Source organism: Lissotriton helveticus, chromosome 9, assembly GCF_964261635.1.
Source record: "Lissotriton helveticus chromosome 9, aLisHel1.1, whole genome shotgun sequence".
Lineage (NCBI taxonomy): Eukaryota > Metazoa > Chordata > Amphibia > Caudata > Salamandridae > Lissotriton > Lissotriton helveticus.
The window spans coordinates 995090411-995110326 of NC_136070.1; the positions used below are offsets into that span (position 1 = coordinate 995090411).

The 19916-nt window shown below is 44.0% G+C and overlaps 1 protein-coding gene across 1 annotated transcript in view; it reads left to right on the plus strand.

Annotated features, from left to right (window-relative positions):
• The window catches only part of CACNA2D2 (calcium voltage-gated channel auxiliary subunit alpha2delta 2), a 1696410-nt gene that overhangs the window by 94869 nt on the left and 1581625 nt on the right, over positions 1-19916 (plus strand). The window contains exon 2 of the mRNA XM_078661304.1: positions 11617-11698. Within this exon, the coding sequence (XP_078517430.1) occupies positions 11617-11698 (82 nt within the window). The remainder of the gene's footprint in view (positions 1-11616; positions 11699-19916) is intronic.

A 19916-nucleotide genomic window follows, 5' to 3' on the forward strand; every position in this document is an offset into this window, starting at 1 on the left:
AAACATCAAGATATGCAATTAGATCGAGGTAGAACCAAAGCATGTAGCTAGCTAAGCATCTTTTCTGCACCCACCAGCTTTCTCTGGCAGCTTTACTTCCTTTTCTTTGGTCTCATTACTTTCACATTTACCATAATTACCCCTCCCCGAAGCACCCTCAGTAAACCAGTGATGTGTGTAATTTATAGCCATTGCTGGAAAAAAGATAACCCATGGGAAATTGTCTGGCTCTTTTTATTCAGTAAAACTGACAAATGTACTCAATGTCTTTATAATCATAAGCCCACAGAATATCTGGCAATGTTTGGTCATGCCGTCATGGCTGCTTTAGAGGAACTAGCCCCAGTGAACGGCCTCCCTCGAAACCGCAGCATCTGAAATTTAAATTGTTTTTCACCTTGATTAAAGGATAAGAAAGAAACTTATCAAGGACTAGAGGCTAGTTCGATCGAAGTATGCAGAAGGGATTCGCTGGTGGAAAAATGATGTATTACTTTGACATACTAGAGCAACTAAGAATCAATGTTTCTTCTTAAAAATTATTAACACCAAAATTATACTTGAAGGTTTCAAGACAGCATATGTATTTACCTACTCTGCTGCTCTGTATATACTGTGTTTCTGTTGTTTATTTTAGTGGCATATTTTTTAATATTATTTTAAGAAGAGTCAAAGCGTAAAGCGCGGCTTAAAAGGGTGTAAATAAAAATATATTCATTGTGTTTTGAACCCCACATATCTTCTGAAAATTCTCAAATCTGGGGAATTCACCACATTCCAGGCCCATTCAACATCAGAGATCGACAAACAAGTCTGCCAAGAAACTTAAAGGATTACCTATACCGTCTATATGGCCCCCTGAGAAATGCATTTGCAAGCATGGGGCTTAGACTGGTCATGTATGTGGACAGTACTCAATTGTTTTTGAGACTGGGGAATAACACAACCTCTCAGTTGACTTTTTATGAAGCCATGTCCCTAATTTGGGAGTGGATTTGCTCCAAATATCTTAAGTTGAATGCTGCTAGGACCGATGTGTTGGTGATAATTGGCAAACCAAGCATATGGCACTCTTCATATTGGGCCCCCACACTTGGATGCTGGCCTGTACCATTGCCATTTGTTAACAGTTTTGTGGTGAAACTCAATTCAGATCTGGTTCTAAGTAATTAGGGCTCAGCAGTGATATCTGCTTGTTTCCACAGCCTCAGAGTTTTTCACAAATTGCTTCCCGTTCTCACTTAGGAGAGGCAAAAGGCTGCCGCGTCAGCCGATCTTATATCTAGACTACATTACTTTAACTTAAATCTTTCTTGATCTGCCACAGTATCTGCTGAGATGGGCGCAGGTGGTCCAGAATGCTGCTGCTAGACTGGTTCTGAAAGCACCGACATTTTGTACAGCTCAACCTCTGCTAAGGAAGCTCCACTGGCTTCCTATTACAAAGAGGATCCAATGTAAGAACATTGGCCTGACCTTCAAAGCCACAAATGGCTTGGCTCCCATGTTTATTGCAAAGAGGTAAACATTGCCATCAATGGTGCTTATGATCATCTGATAAGAAACATTTGCAGATATCCTGAGCTCATAAATATAGGTTTGGGCCAGACGTTTCTCATACTTTACTACAAAATTCCTTGCCTGACTCTGTCCACTTGGAGACTATCTCTATTTCAGAACAGCACTGAAGACATGTTATGTAAATCTGCCTATGGCAGCTCGGCCACTCTCCCCTTTCAGCTCAGCTCCATGAAACCCTAGGGTGTATGTGCGCTTTAGAAATAACCATTAATATTAACGATACCAGCAGATTCCTGTTCTTGTAAGTTACTATTATAAGTGAAATATGCAGCGAGTTCTCTACCATTGAAGCTTAATAGGCCTTTCAGGTCCTCAATTGTTCTTAAGGAGTTTAAATGAGCAATGATTCTTCCTTTACTTGAGAAGCCCTCCCTGGAGTTGGAAGACAGGAATCCTATGGAATCTGACGGTGCTTGGCTTTCGAACAGAGGTCTGTGGTCAGCAGAAGAAGCAAAGAGCAATTCCTGAGATCTGAACCGAGCTAGACAACTGCACCCAATTTCAATCGCCCCACAACAGAAATAATCACTTGGAACCACCATTCTTACCTCTGTCCAGGACAGTGCAGCCAACGTCTTCCTATGGGGAATTGAACACTCCAGAGCGACATGGCTTCATCCGTTGCCTATGACCATAATGCAGGTCGCTAAACTCAATGTAAGAGTCAGTGTTTGGCAGACTTGGTCTATATGCATACATCCAATTCCCTATATTCTGCGTATCCTTTCGAACTCTTAACCGGTGTAACTGCTCATCCATACCATAGGGTCATAAGCTATCTTACATCTCTACAGTAGCCCTTCCCATGTTTGTTGTGGTCCGGGGGAGCATCTGTCCCACGGTGCTATGCCGCGTAGAGACAGTGCTGGATTTCATGGCACCCTAACCCCTTCCAAGATGGAGAAAAATACATTCCAAAGGCCATTAAGCTGTGCAATTTGCATGGTTAGCGCCTAGGGAAATATATTTCACAGGTAATTTCCAGCCTGTCAGCGTGTGAAAGGAGTCATTATTCTAAGCATGAAAGGGATGATGATGTCATAAGAACCTCCAAGATGAGAAACGGGCTCTGAAAACCAGGTACAAATACAAGAAACCGCTAATATTATTTTCTAGGCTGCATGTGGGAAGAGGGAGAAGGAAAATAGTGCAGAGGTTTTGGTTGCTGGGTGTAGAACGTGCTAGACGCCGGTTGTGACTATTCACCTACAATAATATTGTATGTACTAAATGGACCTAACTCTACATTGCAAGAGAAGTTTATACTTTTTATTCGTAACTCAAGGCACTCATAACTTGGAAGCTAAGTATAAGTGGAATTGAGAATAATAATTCTGTGATCACCTTACAATTTAGTGGTGGATCAATGTGGTCGATAAAATGTTACTGTCATGTGTTGTAGGACCCCCCCTAACCCCAAGGCCTCATATTCAGTTTGCCTGTTACATGCAGTATGGTATTCCGAAAACCTTTCCTTGAGTTTTCATTGTTTAAAATGCGGAGGACCGCGCCATTATCCCGACACACAGGGGTGGCTGAAGTCACATGGACCAGTCTGTCTGCTCTCCTTAGCCCCAGAGTACGTGTGACATTTGTTTCTGATAAAAAGCATAACATTTCCTGTGCCTGTTTTATTGGAGGATTTGTGAAATCTGTTGTAGGCGTCTTTACTGTTTTAGTGCAGCCATGGTAGTGTAAGGCACAGTGGTGCCCCTACTGGAAACTGAATGAGAGATTTCCACATGTCACTTAACCTGTCCGCTATATACACACAAACGCCTTCCTGTTAGGGAGGTCGCTGAGGGGTGGAGCCCACCATCACCAGAGGGACAGTGCACCTTGCCAGGCTAGGGTCGCGTTTTCACCCCCCTGCATATTCAGTGCATGCTCGGGTAATCTCAGTTGAGTACTGCTCTGCGTCTAGCCACACTCCTTCAAGACACTGGATTCAGTGAGTACAGGGACTGGGGTCTCCTTCATAGCCACTTTTCTACAGAACCTACATTAGATCTATGGGACAAGGACCTCTTCCTGGACCTAGTTTTTCTACTACTCTTCTTTCGGCCTGCAACACCAATAGGGCTCAAAGGGCCTCACCACCCCGGAGGCTCAAAGGGCCTCGCCACCCCCGTCATGCAGGCGCGCAACACCCATTGGGCTCACGGGGCTTCAGCCCTCCCCTTCGTGTGTGTCAGCCCGGGCTGACACGTCTTCGCGGGCTGGCGAGCATCTAATTGCAGCCGCACCCGAGTACTTAACAGGTCTTTAAAAGACCATTAATTGTAAATAAGGCTTTTGTTGTGTGTTCACCCATTCTTACAGCCACTCTGTCTGTGGTTGGAAGAATTACCCCCTCCCGAAATATTTTTCACCCCCCCCCCCGAAATTTGGCTCTAGTTGCCCGCCTGCCGTCATGTGTGTCAGTCCGGGCTGAGACAGCTTCCCGGGAACACACACACAGACAGTTTTTGAGCTGCTGTGGACTGGCTGGTCTGGCGTCCATCTTACTGCAGCCATACCCGAGTACTTCACAGGACTTTAAAAGACCATTTACTTGTTGACTAAGCTTTCTTGTTTATTCACCCCTTTTTAGAGCCCCGCATCTCCACTCTGCCTATTGCTAGAAGAGTTAATCCTCCCCCACCCCTGAAATTTTAATTACCCCCCCCCCCCCGAAATTTGTCTCTAGTTGCGCCTCTGCCTTTCGCTGTGTGTTCTGTGGGGCAGGGGCTTCCCTTTTCACCCGCTGCTGCCTGTGTGACTCATGTCACTGTTTCTGCTGTGGAACAGTGGGCAGTCCTGCTTCCCTCTGGTGCCTCTGTGCTCTGTAGGGCCGAGAGCTCTTATACTCTTCCACCGTTGGCTGTCTGACTCATGTCACTGTCCTCTATGTAGGACAGGTGGCACTCCTGCCTGCCTCCTGGGATATCACATTCTCACTTATGATGAGTGATCCACCTTACAATCCTATGCAGAGTGAGTGCCCTGCCTTCCAATAACAATTCTGTCTTTTTATATTCAGAGTTTAGAAAATGAGTGTCTTTGTCCTCAAATGGTTGGTGTTGTCTTCTCCAAAAGTTAGCTCATTGCCCTAAAAAACTGAAACATGCCCTAGTCCTCTCAATAGAAGGCAGATCCCCATGTGTTACTGAGAAATCTCTGTAGGCACAAGCCTCCCCTTTTTTTCTTATGCCTCCTACTACTAGGAGTTGGTTTTATCACCCGGCTCCCTCAACTCTAGTGTCTGTGTGTTTATTTGTGCTGTAATGCGATTAGAACTGAGTGCCCTCACTGTCATTGGAAAGTGATCAGTACCACCATAGGCGCTGCAGACGTGGGAGCTCTCAGCCAATACAACGCAGCTGTTACTACGCGATACATTTACAATGCAGCACTTACAATGCGACTACCGTTACCACACATAGCCTTTGCCAAGTGTGATTTTACAACAATTAGGCCTTTACCACACATGCCTTTGCAACAAATTACATTGTAAAGGTATGAACGGTAAAGGCATATGCGTGGCAGAGGTGGTAAAGGCATATGCGTAGTAAAGGCAATCCGCATCTTTACCTCATTCAGCTGTGACCTGCAGGAAACTGGCTAAGGGATAGACATCAGACTTCTGCTTCTGCATAAAAAAGAATACCTGCATGTTAGTACAGCCTTGTCCCTCCTTTTCCTGCCATAGATATGAGGTAATGTACATGAGGGTGTTTTAGGGCACAGGGCTAGTATTGAGAGTAGGTTTTACCGCTCAGGGCTGGGTCGGGGAGGTTTAGGGATAGTGCTGTACCGGCTTCTGCTTTAGGGCTCAATGCTGTTTTTTAAAGGGGGGGTTGTGCCAGTGGCCAGTTTTAGGGCGACGGTCGGGATTGGGATCGGGAGTATGTTTGTGGATGCCGGCCATATGCGGGATTGGGTTTGAGAAGTGCAAGGTGAAGTGGGGCTATTTTGGAGTCGGGTTTAGGACTCATGGCTGGGTTGGGTTTTTTAAAGGCTGTGGCCAGGGAGGGTTGCGCCAAGAGACCGTTTTAGGGTTCAGGGCTGGGGGAGAGGTGGCTTTTGTTTTGGATGAAAAACCTTTACCACGCATATACCTTTACCATTTATGCCTTTACAACGAAATTTGTTGTAAGGGGTTGCTTGGTAAAGGCATAATTATTGTAACATCCTGCGTGGTAAAGGTAACACGTAATGGTACCCAGGCTGTAACCAGCACGTTGTAAAGGCAAGCATGGGTACCGCATGCATGGTTCAATCATACAACCCTCTCTGGCACTCCCTGCATGTGAATGAATTACACGATTATCTCATCTCCACAGGGCAAAAAGCTTACAGCTGCTCACAGCAAAATCCCTTTGTCGTTCCACAGTTGAAAGTGCCTGCCAAAGTAAGGGAAAGGGAATCGTATGAGCTGATTGTTACTACAGCTGCTGCCAAAAGCCCCTGGGCCCGGGCAGATATGTTACCAGCAGTTTCATGATGGAACACAGATATACATATTAAACAAATCGCCTTACACACACACAAAAGCCCATCAATTCCTACAAACATACGAGAGGCCAGTGAAATTAGATGAACACAAGAATTGCAAGAATAGCTGATGGCGGCTGGTGTAAGCAATAAGGGCCTGATTACAAGTTTGGTGGTGCGGCCTGGGTCCACCCCGCCATGCACTGCCAAACCGTGGTTGGGCCAGCTGCCAGATTACAAGTGAGTCTCGTGTCTGGCGGGCTTTTTTTGGCATTCCCACAGCAGTGTCCTGAAATTGAGCATCTCAATGGGAACGCCAAAAACAACTCCTGCACGGCATGGACTGAAAAGGAACTTGGATGATGAAAGTAAGATCATGCATTCCAGAGCAGAGCAAAGGTGTGGCGGTTTACACCACCAAGTGTCATCACCCACCAGTGACTGGAAACTTCAGAGGCAATTCTGCCTCTGCTTTCAATTGTTCTCCACTCATTTATTAATGGCCAGCACATCACTGGTGGTAATGGAGGTTTGGCAGCTCACAAGACCATGAGGTTAGGTAAGTGGCGGCAGCCTGGATTACTTTAAAGCTGGATAGATGTTGGCAAGCAGACGGAGACAGTAGTGACATGTCTGCTGTATTTCACCCCTCCACCTTGGTGGAATTAATATTTGATGCAGTGGTTCCTCTTTTTTGCTTAGTATTTTAAGTGTGATTATTGCCTTTGCTTTTCCGAATGCTAGGCAGGTTTGTGATTTAATAACAGATTGTGTCTTCATGTTGTATGCTTTATCTGAAACCTTAAATATGCCTCTTTATCCATATTAGATGTTATTGTTTCTGCTGGCTAGATCTTTGCCGCCAGGAAGCAGAGGTGCCTGGGGTGTGGAAATGAGAACAGGTTGAATCAGAGCTTTGATAAGGTGGTAAACTATATGGACAATCATCTGACTTCAATGTATACACCAGAGTTCTTGGTTATGGTTGAATGAAGCCGGTCTGATGGCTCATGCCCTGTTTAACAACCATAGAGGCCCTCCTATTATATTTTTCTTTATGCTTTGCCAACCTAATTTGTTTGCTTTTTGACATTCCATGCATAGAGTTTTCCTTCAATTCTTCTTATTGGTTAAGTGTGTGATTTATCAATGGCATGGTACTTTAACTAGTGTAACATACATGATTTGCACTTATGTGACCAGGTAGCCATTTCGTTTTTTCAGATAACCATGTGGGTCCTCATTGCAAGTGCTCCACAAACCGGTTTTCCAGATCAGCCCTCTTTCCCATTGAGAAACAATAACAACCGTTTATCTAACCCATAACATGAGTTGAACTTTTAGTCATTTTCTCAAATTGACCTAGCAGAGCCACTCAAACACCTTGGCAATGAAAGGGTTAATAACAAAACAAAAGAGAATGAATAGAGTCTTTTATTATTAGTTTAATATACAGTGACATTGAAGCACCTTTATTACAGATGAAAGCTGTGTCCCCCTGTTAAGCTTCACTTTGACGTGGACTGGGAACGATAACACTTTAATGGCCATTCTTCACATTTTTACATTTATCTTAGGCTATATTTCAATTGTCATGTTGGGAATGTTCTAAACTACAAACCTAAGGAGTGTGAGAACACACTGCCTCACATCCCAGCACTCCGTTTGACCCAATGCATCATAGTAAATTCAGTGCATGATAACACTCACTTCGGGTCAGGATTTAGTTTTTCACCCTTGTTGGTGCAGCCAGTGCTGTGTATCTCTAGACACGTGTTTCAGGATAGTTGTCCTTCTTCAGTAGAGAGCAACACATTCTTTTTGGGGTGCTGGAATGCTGCCCAAAGCCTTCTCAGGTCTCTTTACCACTCGCTGGGCACAGGTGCATCAACCAGAGCTCATCAGCTCATTAGCTCGAGGAAGAAGCCTTTTCAAACAGGAGGAGTGTGGGCACACAATGCCTCACATCCCAGCACTCAGTTTTCCCTGATGTATCGTAGTAAATGCAAACCTGTTTGGGTCTTTAAAGGTGTATCCCCTATTTCAAGCATGGTTCCAAAAATGTGGTTCACTGGGATGTTGTCTCTGCCTCGCCCTGTACTTCTTACTAGCTCACTGACAAAAATTGTTGAGTCAAAAGGAACTTTTTTCACTATCCCTGGACACACGGAGCAGTTATTGTTGCAGAGTAGTTCGATTGTTTTTGTCCTGATGAAACCCATTGAGGGAAGCAATAAGGTCGAAATGTCAACCATGTCATATTCTAAGACTAAACCTAGAATTATTACACAAAGCCTAAGCAGGAGCGTGGCATTTATTTTTGTTTCAGATTAGGTATATCAATTGCCAATGTAGTTATACGCTCTCTTTTGCACTGAGCTGAAAGTCTTCGCTACTGAATTAGCTACAATAGCTATATATCTGATAACATATGCACCAGTTTGTAGTTGTCCCCCTTTTTATCATTGTTCACAAAATTGTATTTACACTTAAAAAAAAAAATAGTTCAGGTTTGCATTCAGTCTGGAGGAATATGTATCAACCATTACATAGGCATCATAAATAAAACCTTAGGAACCCCTGGTTTTCTATATAGTTTTGCACTTCTCACGGTTGAGGTCTGTTTGGCTAATACTATGTTGTGCCAGGACTTTCCACAATATATCATAGTTGGACAAATGGGCACTGGAGAGACTTTGTGGTCTTACTAGAGTCTAGGAGAGGCAAACTGGGCCCTGGAGAAACTGTGATCTGGTTAGAGTTTGAGAGGACAAAAGGGTCCTGGGGAGACCTTATGGTCTGACTAGAGTTTGAAGGAGGCAACAGGACCCTGGAGAACCTTTGTGCTCTGGTTAGAGTTTGAGAGTCTACTAGGGTGGGTCTCCTTAAGTATCGGGAGTTAGAAACCTTTTACATCACTATTTACGTATATATTTAGTGCTGTGCACTGAGCTACTGCTCTCAGGCTACTGCTTGGAATGTCTATGGACAGTTAAATCTTTAATTTGAGTTGAAGGTTTCTATGTGGAGAAGTGTGGCTCAATGGTTAGAGCGGCAGACCCTTATGCAGAGGTCTAGCCTGGGACCAGGGTTCAATTCCCCGCCTCGGCGGGTCTTGGGCTCAAAATTCCATGGACCTGATAGTTCTCGCCTCGGTGCCTATTCCAATCATACAGTCCCACTCTGCAACTCTGGGCAATAGCTTGCTTAATCTCCACAACGACCCCCACAACGCTAAGGATGCCTGGCCTCCACCTTGGGGGTGCTCAGGAGTGGACACCCCACAGGGAAAGCCAGGATGGGTTCCACAGCGGTATTCGTACAAGCGCCTTGAGACCCTTGCGGGTGAGTAGTGTGCTATACAAGTATCAATTTACATCAATTTACATATTTCGATTTTCTCCATATAATCACCCCTATGTAGAGGACTTCCCTAATCTGCCCTAGCAGTCACGTAAATGGGTATCTTGTCTACCTGTTGTTGAGAGCCTGTGGGATTTTGTACCACCTACACTACATTTGACAAAGGCATTGATACTTTTATAATTTCTGAACCTACCAATGTTAGTTTACATATTGATTGCAGTAAATGGATTTGACCATGGAAGTAAGATGAGGTAAAACGCTCCTGGTGGTACCCCAATTGGCAGGATGATCAAATCTGCTGATTTTCAGCTTGGGCTGATAAAGCAAATTGCACATCATTTAACAAAAGAAGACTATAAGCTTGTGATTATATCCCTGGAGCTTGCAAGGCTGAATTTTAACAATACCCTCCATAGGACCTTTCCTAAGTACTCGCACGCTCAACTCCTAGCAGCGCAAAGTGCAGCTGTGAGATTAATACGAGGATTAAAGAAAGGTGATCCTATCACTCACAGTTCGGTAAACCGCATTGGTTGTCAGTACCACCAAGTATTTCCTCAATGAATGGTCTCTTGTGCACTGGTCTCACTGAAGTATTTTTTAGAAGAAATCTAAAAAGGTTTAATTCTTCTGTTTCCACCTTTCCAGCCCAGTTGCACAAATGCTTTCAGTGTTTAATAAAGGCTTTTATTTATTTTAAAAAAAATATTTATTTAAAAAAAAAAATTTATTTACTAACAAGGAGAGATAATGCATTGTATTAACCCAACTATGGAGCTGAAGCCAACCAACATAGTTGTTTCTGGAGAAGACCTACCTCTCGTGGATGTAGGGTGGTGGTATCTTTATCGTACCCAATGGAGAGCTTGTTCGCCAAAGGCTGATATGCAGTTGAATGTAGCAATGTTTTGTCAGTGGTTAATGGATATTTGTTTCACTTAGTATAAGAGTGTATTTTAGTAGTCGAGATGCAGTTTGGTGATTATGGAGCTGGAGCAAGTTGTTGGTTTAGTTAAGTGCTGTCAGTATGATACACATTGGCATCTAGTCGTTTTTTGTTGTGTTGTCTATGCTCTCACAATTCGAATTTGCCAGTGCGCAGTAGATTTGTTTCTCTATTTTAAGGTAATTGTTAGCTTTGGCTTTTTGAATTGTGTTATTGGTTTTGATAGGAGTTGTATTTGTGTCACTGGCGCTGTTAGGTTGTTTAATATCTGCTTGATATTAACATTTTATAATATTTGGTAGATGATGAGTTTTGAGATTTTGCTATCTGTAGCTCTCTCTCTCCGCTTATTGGGTTTTGCGTGCACAGCACTTGCACTGTGCTTGAGAAATCTATTATTTTTAATAGAAACTTAAAAGGGACTTACATCCCGCCTCCTCTCTTTCCTGGCTTCTCATTGCTTCCTGTGCATTACACTTACCTTTCCTCCATTTCTATTGGCTCGAGCATATTTTCCTGTATTTACCAATGCTTGTTCCTCAACTGCTTCTCTTATTAGTTTCCCTCTGCTGAAATACTGTTAACATCCACTTTGGTAGAACTATATTTTCATACAGTTTGCCTTTTACTATTGCAGCATATTTATACTACAAGTGATCACCCGCAGAGTTTGAGTGATTTGCATAGAATCACAGGATGTTGCGCAGTGCCACCGAGACTCAAACCGGGATCCTCAGCTCTCAGTCATCAGCTCTGGCCACTGCGCCTCATCCTCTCCACTCCATGTTATCCATAAGGGGCTCTTTCTTTCTCCCGGACGATGAATAATGAAAACAGCTCTTTATTCATTGTATAGGCAAAACCGATGCATTGCCAATGCTTTTTTGACTGTGCTATGTCCCTGACTCTAGAGATTTCCGGCTGTCTTTTATGCTGATCTGTTTCTGCTGTCGCTGGTTATTTAACTCCAGTTTTGTCTCTTTCTTCGCAGCAGTGATAGGCCCCAGGCTTTCACCGTCCTAGTTCCATTCTAGTGTCACTCATTATACATTTGCATCTGTCTCTATTTCCACTGATGTCTCACTCTTTCTTTCTTTCCTATGTAGAGTGTTCAGTATCCAAGCTTTGGTCTCCTATTACCATGTGTCAGTGGCTAGATCTCTGCTGCACTTTTTGTATGTTTCACTCTTTACTTTCTGTCTGTTGTGGTCAATTACAGACTTTCTTATCTGGTTTCTCTTTTGTAGGATGCAGTTCTGGGCCAGACAACTGGAGCAGGAGATTGAGGGTGTGATGAAGATTTTCAGCGACCCGCACAAGCTGAAAGGGGTAAGTCGTTCCCAGCCATACAATCGCTTTCGGAGTCAATGTATTGCGTTGTGCATTAACTACATAAGACCAACGTGTCCGTTCCACTCCTCAGCAGTTAACTTTTGCCTTCCTTTACTCTGCCATCTTACTGTGGTCATGTTTGTTCTGAGTTGCTTTGAAGAACACTGAATGTCACTCAAGTTTGAAGGTATTGGTAAAAACCAAGTGCCACCTGTCATTCAATAACATAAGAGGGGCGACCCACTATCATCATTCTGATTACATCTGCCACACAACACAAAGTCTGTGGTTCAAAGCAGGATTGACACTTTGAACATGCAATACTGTTGCTTGTCTACTTGACACATACACACTGCTAGGATCTTCTCCTTTTGATGGGGAAATTTCATATGGGCGCCACTCACCACAAAATCTCTACTCCGCGCCTTCCTTGGGTGCAACTCTCCATACCATGGCTTGGAGAATTCCAGGAGTATCTCAATTCACTCTGTAGGGCTTGGAGTCTCAGAAGCTGTACATCTGCCACTGACTTCGAGGAAGCACCTTCACAACTACCAGCTATGTGTTAACCATGATTTCCTTTGAGATTAATTTTTGCATGCCGCCCTTTTGCTTGTATTGCTTTTGTTTGCCATGCATTACAATTCCAGTTTTAGTCTATTTCCTGTGGATTTTTCGTGCCTTTCATTTTATGTGCACGCTAGGTGGCCTGAGAGTTTTAATAATTTGCGTGCTTGCTATACTGTATTTACTGTACATTGTATAGCTTTGTGTATGTTGCATACGTGCCAGCTCACACGGTGACACAGTGTGACATACAATATCGGCTACCATCACACGGTCTCTGATGATGAGCCATATCACACAGTGGCATGGAAAACGAGCTGAAAAACCACTATAAATACTGGTTTTCCGATTCTTTGAACTGCCAACGTCCATTAACCCCTTCTATGCTGGTGACGGAACCACTCCGTCACCAGCCACGGGTGGGCTGTGCTAATGACGGAGTGGTTCCGTCACGGCCCGGCTGCCGCGCCTGCGCGGCGCGTTCTATTAGGCGGGCGGGGCCGTGACGGAACCACTCGGTCATTAGCACAGCCCACCCGTGGCTGGTGACGGAGTGGTTCCGTCACCAGCATGTCGGCGCAGTGCGCCCCTCCCCCCCAGTGCCGCGGCAGAATTACCACCGCGGCCAAGGGGTGTCAAAACACCCAAGAACATCCGCACCAGCCTCAGTAAGTTTTTTGGCGGGGAGGGGGCTTGGGGGCAGGGTGGGGTTAAAAAGTGCCTCTACTACATCTGGGCACGAGGCCCCGCCCCCTCCTCACACGGTGAGATTGTTCTTCAAGTTGGCAGGTATGATGTTGTACTGTTTAACTATGCTGTGTATACGACAGTTTGATGTTTGTCTCCTCTTATCTGTTCTGGTTACAACTGTGGCCCTTTTTAGTGCCTGTCCTCGATTGCGGATTGTGATGCCTCTTGTTCCGCACGTGTTTATTTATGCTCCTGCTCTTTGTTCCCTGAGAATAGTGGTTCTTTTTGTTCCTGCCTTTCGGTGACCATGCTAATTGGTGTCACTGCATGACTGTTTTTATTATGCCTTTGTGTCGTCCCGGCGCTCTTTGTTGTCAGCGTGCAGTTGTTCATTTTATGACTGGCGGTGCATTCTGCTCTGCTCCTGTTGTCAGCGATTGTGTATGCCTTTGCTCCTGGCGCACTCTGTCTAATTGGTTTCTTTTCGCCTGAATTTGTGTCCAAGTGCATTGTGTTTTTGTCTGTGGACTGTCTTTGTGCCTAATTTTACCTTCCCCACTGCCTGTTTTTAATGTATATTAGTTTCTTATTTTGTGCTAAGTCGTGCTAAGCCTGGTCTGGTGGCTCAGTGATGCGTCCACTGCTGGGACCTCATGTTCACGGGTTCAAATCCCGGCAGGTCCACTCAGCCTTTCATCCACCTGAGATTGATAAAATGAGTACCAATTGAGTTGGGTAACAAGAAACATCTGTTATTCAGTGCCAAGATATCTACGGGTGAAAGTGCGCTTTACAAATTCACATGTTATTGTATTGTATTGTAATGACATTTGTATAGCGCTTACTACCCCTGAAGAAAGCGCTTTTTCGGCGAGTAGCACGCTATTCCGGGATTCATAGAGGATTAGTGTTGAATTAGTATAGTGAAACACGCAAGTACATTTTAAGAGGTGGATAGGTTAGTCAATTATTTGGATTCAGAAGGATAGCTAGAAGGATAGAAGAGGAAAAAAGGTTTGTATTTATATAGCGCTGGTTACCCCTGATGGGGCGTTGAAGCACGCTACTCCGGAAACCCATAAAGGATTAGTGGTGAATTAACATGGTGAAATATGAAAGTAATTTGAGTGGTGGATATTAGTCAGTTATTTGGAGTGAGAAGGATAGCAGAGTGATGGAAGGGGAAGAAAGGTTTGCATTCATATAGCACCTGTTACCCCTGATGGGTGTTTGAAGCACTTTTCTGGAGCGGAGCACACTACTCCGGAACCCATAAAGGATTAGTGTTGAAAATTAGTTTACTGAAATGTGAAGTCATTTGAGTGCTGGATATGTTATTCAGTCATTTAGATAGAGAAGGGTAGGTGACGGGATGGAAGAGGGAAAGAGGTTTGTATGTATATAGGGCTTGCTACCTCTGATGGGGTTTTGAAGCGCTTTTTGGGCGGGTAGCACACTTCTCTGGAACCCATACGGATTAGTGTTGAATTAGTATGGTGAAACACGAAATTAATTTGAGTGGTGGATATGTTAGTCAATTATTTTTATTGAGAAGGGTTGTGGAGGGGTAGAATAGAGAAAATTGTATGCATTTATATAGCGCTTATAACCCTGATGGGGTGTTGAAACACTTTATTAGCGAGTAGCGTGCTACTCTGGAACCCATAAAGGATTAGTGGTGAATTAGCATAGTGGAATATGGAATTTGAGAAGGTAACTTTAGTCTGTTATTGATTGAAAAGGATAGTGGAGGGATAGACTAGTGAAGGATTTTTTTTAGGTCATAACAGTAGGAGGAGGCTTTTGGATGAGTAAAAAGGGTTTTTGGGGGGGAAGAGTCAGAGGGAAGAGTTTAGAAAGGTTTGTTTTTTGGAATCAGTATAGTAAAAGAGGTGTCAGATGATGCAAGGAGAGGTAGAGTGGGAGAGAGTCTAGAAAGGGTTATTTTGGGGATCATAGTAGTGTATGGGGTTTGGGATAAATGCGAGTGGATGAAGAGGATATATTGATAGATGTATAGGGTGAGAGATAGGGTAGTGCATTGGAAAGAGTAGTAGAAAGACGTTTGAGATGAGTCAGAAAGTTGGGCTAGAAGTTATATTGAGAGAAGTATAGGCTGAGAAATAGGGTAGTGAATTGGAAATGCTAAATTAGAAGAAAGTGATAAATATTTAGATCCATAAGTACATTGAAAGTATATAGATGCATAAAGGAGGTAAGTATATGTATATTAAAGATATTGATAGAGGTACAGGATGAAAAATAGGGTATTGCATTGGATATGCCTTTTTAGAAGAAAAGTAACAGGCACAGATCCAAGTAAATGGAGGTACATAGTTGCACAATGAAAGCAAGTACATGTAGACCAAAGATTGTTTATACAAAGCAATACACAAAGATAGGTACATATCAAAAGTGAAAATATTAAATGCTTATATACAGAGGGATATGCTATAAATTCCTGTATGCGTGTGGTGCTTATGTGGGGAAGAGCCAATTCTTGAGTAGTTTTCTTAAGATAAAGTGCTTGTCGGTGGATCTTATGTTGGGGTAAAGAGTTCCATAGTTTGGCTGTTTGAACAGAGAAGCATGTGCTGCCCATGGGTTTTTTCTTGTATCTTGGGATTTTGAGGGGAGATGCCCCTTTAGAGCGGAGGTACCTTTGCTGAATGTGTTTGGTGATTTTAATCCTGATAAAGAGCGGTCCCATTCCATGTATTACTTTATGGGTGATACAAAGTAGCTTGAACGTGGATCTTCTGGCAACCGGTAACCAATAAAGGGCTTTCAAGGCAGGTGAGATGTGGTCGTCCGGTTTGATATGCAAGAATAGTCTGGCAGCCGAGTTCTGAATCGGTTGTAGTCTTTTCATGGTTGTTAAAGGTGATCTGTGTTAGAGGCTATTGGTGTAAGTGAATTTGGACAGAACAAGGGAGATGGTAGCTTGGATTTTGTGTGGCAATCCCAAATGAGGGAAAATTTGTCGCATCCTTTTTATAGTGACAGATTGATCTTGCTAGTTTGTCCACTTGGGCATTCATCGACACCTTGGAGTCCATGGTCATTCCCAGGTTTCTTTCTTACTTCGATACTTTAGGCAGTGATCCCAGTTCATCAGGCCAGGCGGCAAGCCGGTCATAATCGCCACACGTGATTCAATTCAATTTGAGATGGCTCCAAGTCATCCACTGATCCACGGCTCTGAGACAACTGAAAATGAGGGATTTTCCAATGTCTTTGGGGCATTCCAGTTGAAGGAGTATTTGCGTGTCATCTGCATAGTTATAGCACGTGAGGTGAAATTGTTTGATCAGTTCCGGTAATGACTTCATATAGATGTTGAAAAGCATGAGCGAGATAATAGAGCCTTGAGGGACCCCCTGCTTTTGTGGAGTACGGTTTAGACGAGAAAGGTGGGGTGAGGATGACATTAGTTCTGTTTCGAAGGTAGGACGCAATCCAGTCTAGAGCAGTTCCCTCTGCCGGCTTCATAGAGTCTTTGTTTCAGAGTCTCATGGTCAACCATGTCAATGGCAGCCGAGCGGTCCAAGAGGAGAAACCCAGCAACCCAGTTGCGGTCTACTGTATTCTTCAGGTCATCCTAGGTGGCAAGGAGGGCAGATTCAGTGCCCCTTCCAAGACAGAATTCTGTTTGGAAGTCTGAAAGTATGTTATTCTTTTCAATGAATTGTGACATCTGGGCGAACGCTGCCCTTTTGTTTGCCCTGGAAAGGTCCATTTGTAATGGGTCTGTATTTGTCAGGGTTCAGCAGGTTCAAGTTTGTTGTCTTCAGTAAAGGGCATTTGTATGACTTTTTGAGTTCTTCTGGAAATATTCCGGTAGTTAGGGATTTGTTGATTCTTCTTACTGGAGTGGCAGCAGAGGTTGTTAAAAGAATTGTCTTGAATGTTTGTGGTGGACAGGGGTAGGAAGGGATGCTGGCAGGCCTGCTTGCTTTGACCAGGTCCATAAATACATTGTGTGAGATGTGTTGGAAGGAACGGAGTGGCTGGGTTAGAGTATTCTTGGATTGTTGTTTTGTACAAGGGTTAGTGCTGGTGCTTTGTTTCTGTTTCTTGTGATCCAGGCTCTTTTTCGCTGTAAAATGGTTTGGAGGCCTGTTGCTTTTCCTACAAGTCTACCTCTTGTACTCGTATGTGCACCTGTGCTTATGCTCTTGGTATGTGAAGATGTCTCATTTGCCTGGGCTTGTGTGCCCATGCTCTGACTGACACAAAAAGAACAATTGATGGACAGAATGCAGAACAATGTCATACATTCACACCAGTACAGAGATCTGGGCCTAAATGCTTCATTTGTTTGCTCAACATGCCATTCCAGTTTGAACCCAGCCATATGCAAATCAGTCTTGACCCTGTGCCTCATGGGAGCAGTCCAGCCGGAGCTGCCAGGCCAGGTCCTCCCTGGATTGGAAACCAGCATCCTAGGACCGGTTTCGGGGTTTCACCATCTGCACAGAACGGATGTTAGGGCGCTATTGGCAAATATTCTCTAAAGCTTAAAGCAGGGAAGCATAAGTAGCAGGTGGTGGACAGCTATAAGGGTAGACGGAGGGAGCAGCAGCCGTTCTGTGCGCAGTCAGGCAAGTGGTGCAGAAGTGTGCAGAGACCAATTATGCATCCAAGGTCCACAGCATGCACCTGTGTGAATGTCCCCATCGTTTAACCATGGGGAAGTTCCTAGCAATGGATGTGCCCCCCGTCATAACCTCTGTTCCCTATTTACATTAGGTGAAATGATTGTCATTAGGCCTGGGTGAAATTTTAATTATGACAGAGTAATTTCAGTAATTAGCCTTACTCTTGTGATGCAAATGTACACAATTACTCCAGCGTGAGTAATTAAGAGTCATTTAGGGCAAAAATCCTACAGCAGGAACTTGGGAACAATCAACTAAAAGAAGAGAGGCTGTGTCCTAATACTGTTTGTGTCCTGCAGCATTTAGTTCTATTTTGCTAGTGTAAAATGCACCCTCAGGACTATTTTGGACACAAGGGTGTATTTTGCACTAAGAATGCTGGATTACGCTTCTGACACAATTACGCATAATTACAGATACGTTTGAGGTCATTATGAATAATTATGCCGGGTACACCCACCCCTAATTGGCATATTTTGAATGTCAAGTGCGTCAACTTTCCTTTGTTAAGGATGAGGCAAACCTCTTCAAGCATTGAACATGTACAGTAGGACCTTCCATTGGTTCTTGTGTTGGGTGGACATAAATTGTGTAATTTGCAATATGGTAATTGCATGAATTACAGCAAAATGACGCGAGATTCTGTGGAATTAGACAGGGAGCATAAACCAGCATTTAGAACTATTTCCGTAGTGCAAAGTTAACCCTCAAGTCCAACATGGACCAGAGGATGCATTTTGCACTAAGAAATTGGCGCTAAATGTTGCAGAATATGAATCACTGCAGCAAGCAAGCGCGTATGCTCTGTTCCTGTACTCTTCCGGGAAGCATTTTCCCCCCACATTACTCTAAATTGCATGAGTGGGGGTAATAACATCTTTTTCTGTCATTTCACGTCACAAGAGCAACGTGAAATTACCAAGATTACTCTGGCATAATAAAAGTTTCTCCCAGGCCCCTTCTAGTGCACCGATGGAATCTTTATGCTCATCATAGGATGATTAGTTGGATAACTGTTGGTGCATGGCTCTTGAATTCCCAGACATCATTTGCAAGCCTTTGTTGTGTACTTGCAATGTAGACTGGGCATCCATACACTGAACTTTTTGAACAGAAATTAAAAAACACAAAACTGATTTAATTTTTTCTGAATGGCCTAGGTTAATTATTTTAGGGACATGTAGTGGTAAATTTGATTTTTCACTTCCCCTTGAATAATGCCCCCAACAAAAGCCCTCCTGGAGAGCCAGCTTATCTTCCTCCAGCCCACTTACAAGGCAGTGGGTGTCTTCTCCCTTATGCTGACAGGGGTGGCCACTTCAAGGCCACCACCTCTTTTGCCGCCAGTCCCAGAGCCTTTTACTGGCTGCCAGTCAGAAAGGAAACATCAAACATATCCTTTATGATAGAATCAGCTCCATGCCTTTTATGATAAGGGACCCTGCTTTCTTGCTAGAAATTAGAACATTGGAGAGGATGAAGCATTACGCCCAAAGCTGCTGACTTTGTAACTGGGAACCAGGTTCGAGTCTCTCCGTTGGCTTAGTATCCAGGGCCAAACTGGGAACGCAAACCGGCCCTGGCAATTGAGTCAGACTGGCCGCGAGGGGAGGAGGTGCGCGTGGAAAACACTGCAGCTAGTTTATGTACAGGGGGACGATGTTGCAGCACTGCTGCACCCTGGCCCACTGTAGCAAAATCAGCCCCCACTAGTCCCAAACCAGCCCCCTCCCTTCCGGCCCAAAGGGAGAGTGCCCAGTGCACGCTACGGCCAGTCCAGCCCTGTCAGTATCCTGTGTTTATAGGCAAATCACTTAATCTCCCTGTGCCTGAAAACATTAATATGTACTTGGGAGATGTAACCAGTGCTCATGTAAAGTGCTCCGATACTGTTGGGTCAAGTTTGCACTATATAAAACTGCAATAAAACAAAGAAACCATGCCACAGCAAGGAACTCCCAGTGGCCTGCTTGCTGACTTATGTTTTCAGAACCTTTATCCAAAAGGCTATCAAAAGGAGAGCAATCCACTTCTTTGTTGGTATGGCCCACTTTGCCTCCATTCCAGTCCTCATCATCAACCCTCTTAGAGAGTTGCTCTCCAGGAAAGCACTAGAGATGGTAATTTCCTCCCAAAATGTCCACCCCTTGCATGCTCTCCATGTCCCATGCTAAGGTGGTGTTCAAATCATATCCACGGAAGGTGTTAATACTTTTCAAAGGCCCCATTACGAGTCAGCTGAAGTGGTATTCTGGTAGACCTACCACTTTGGCGAATTCAGAGTGCAGAAATACCTG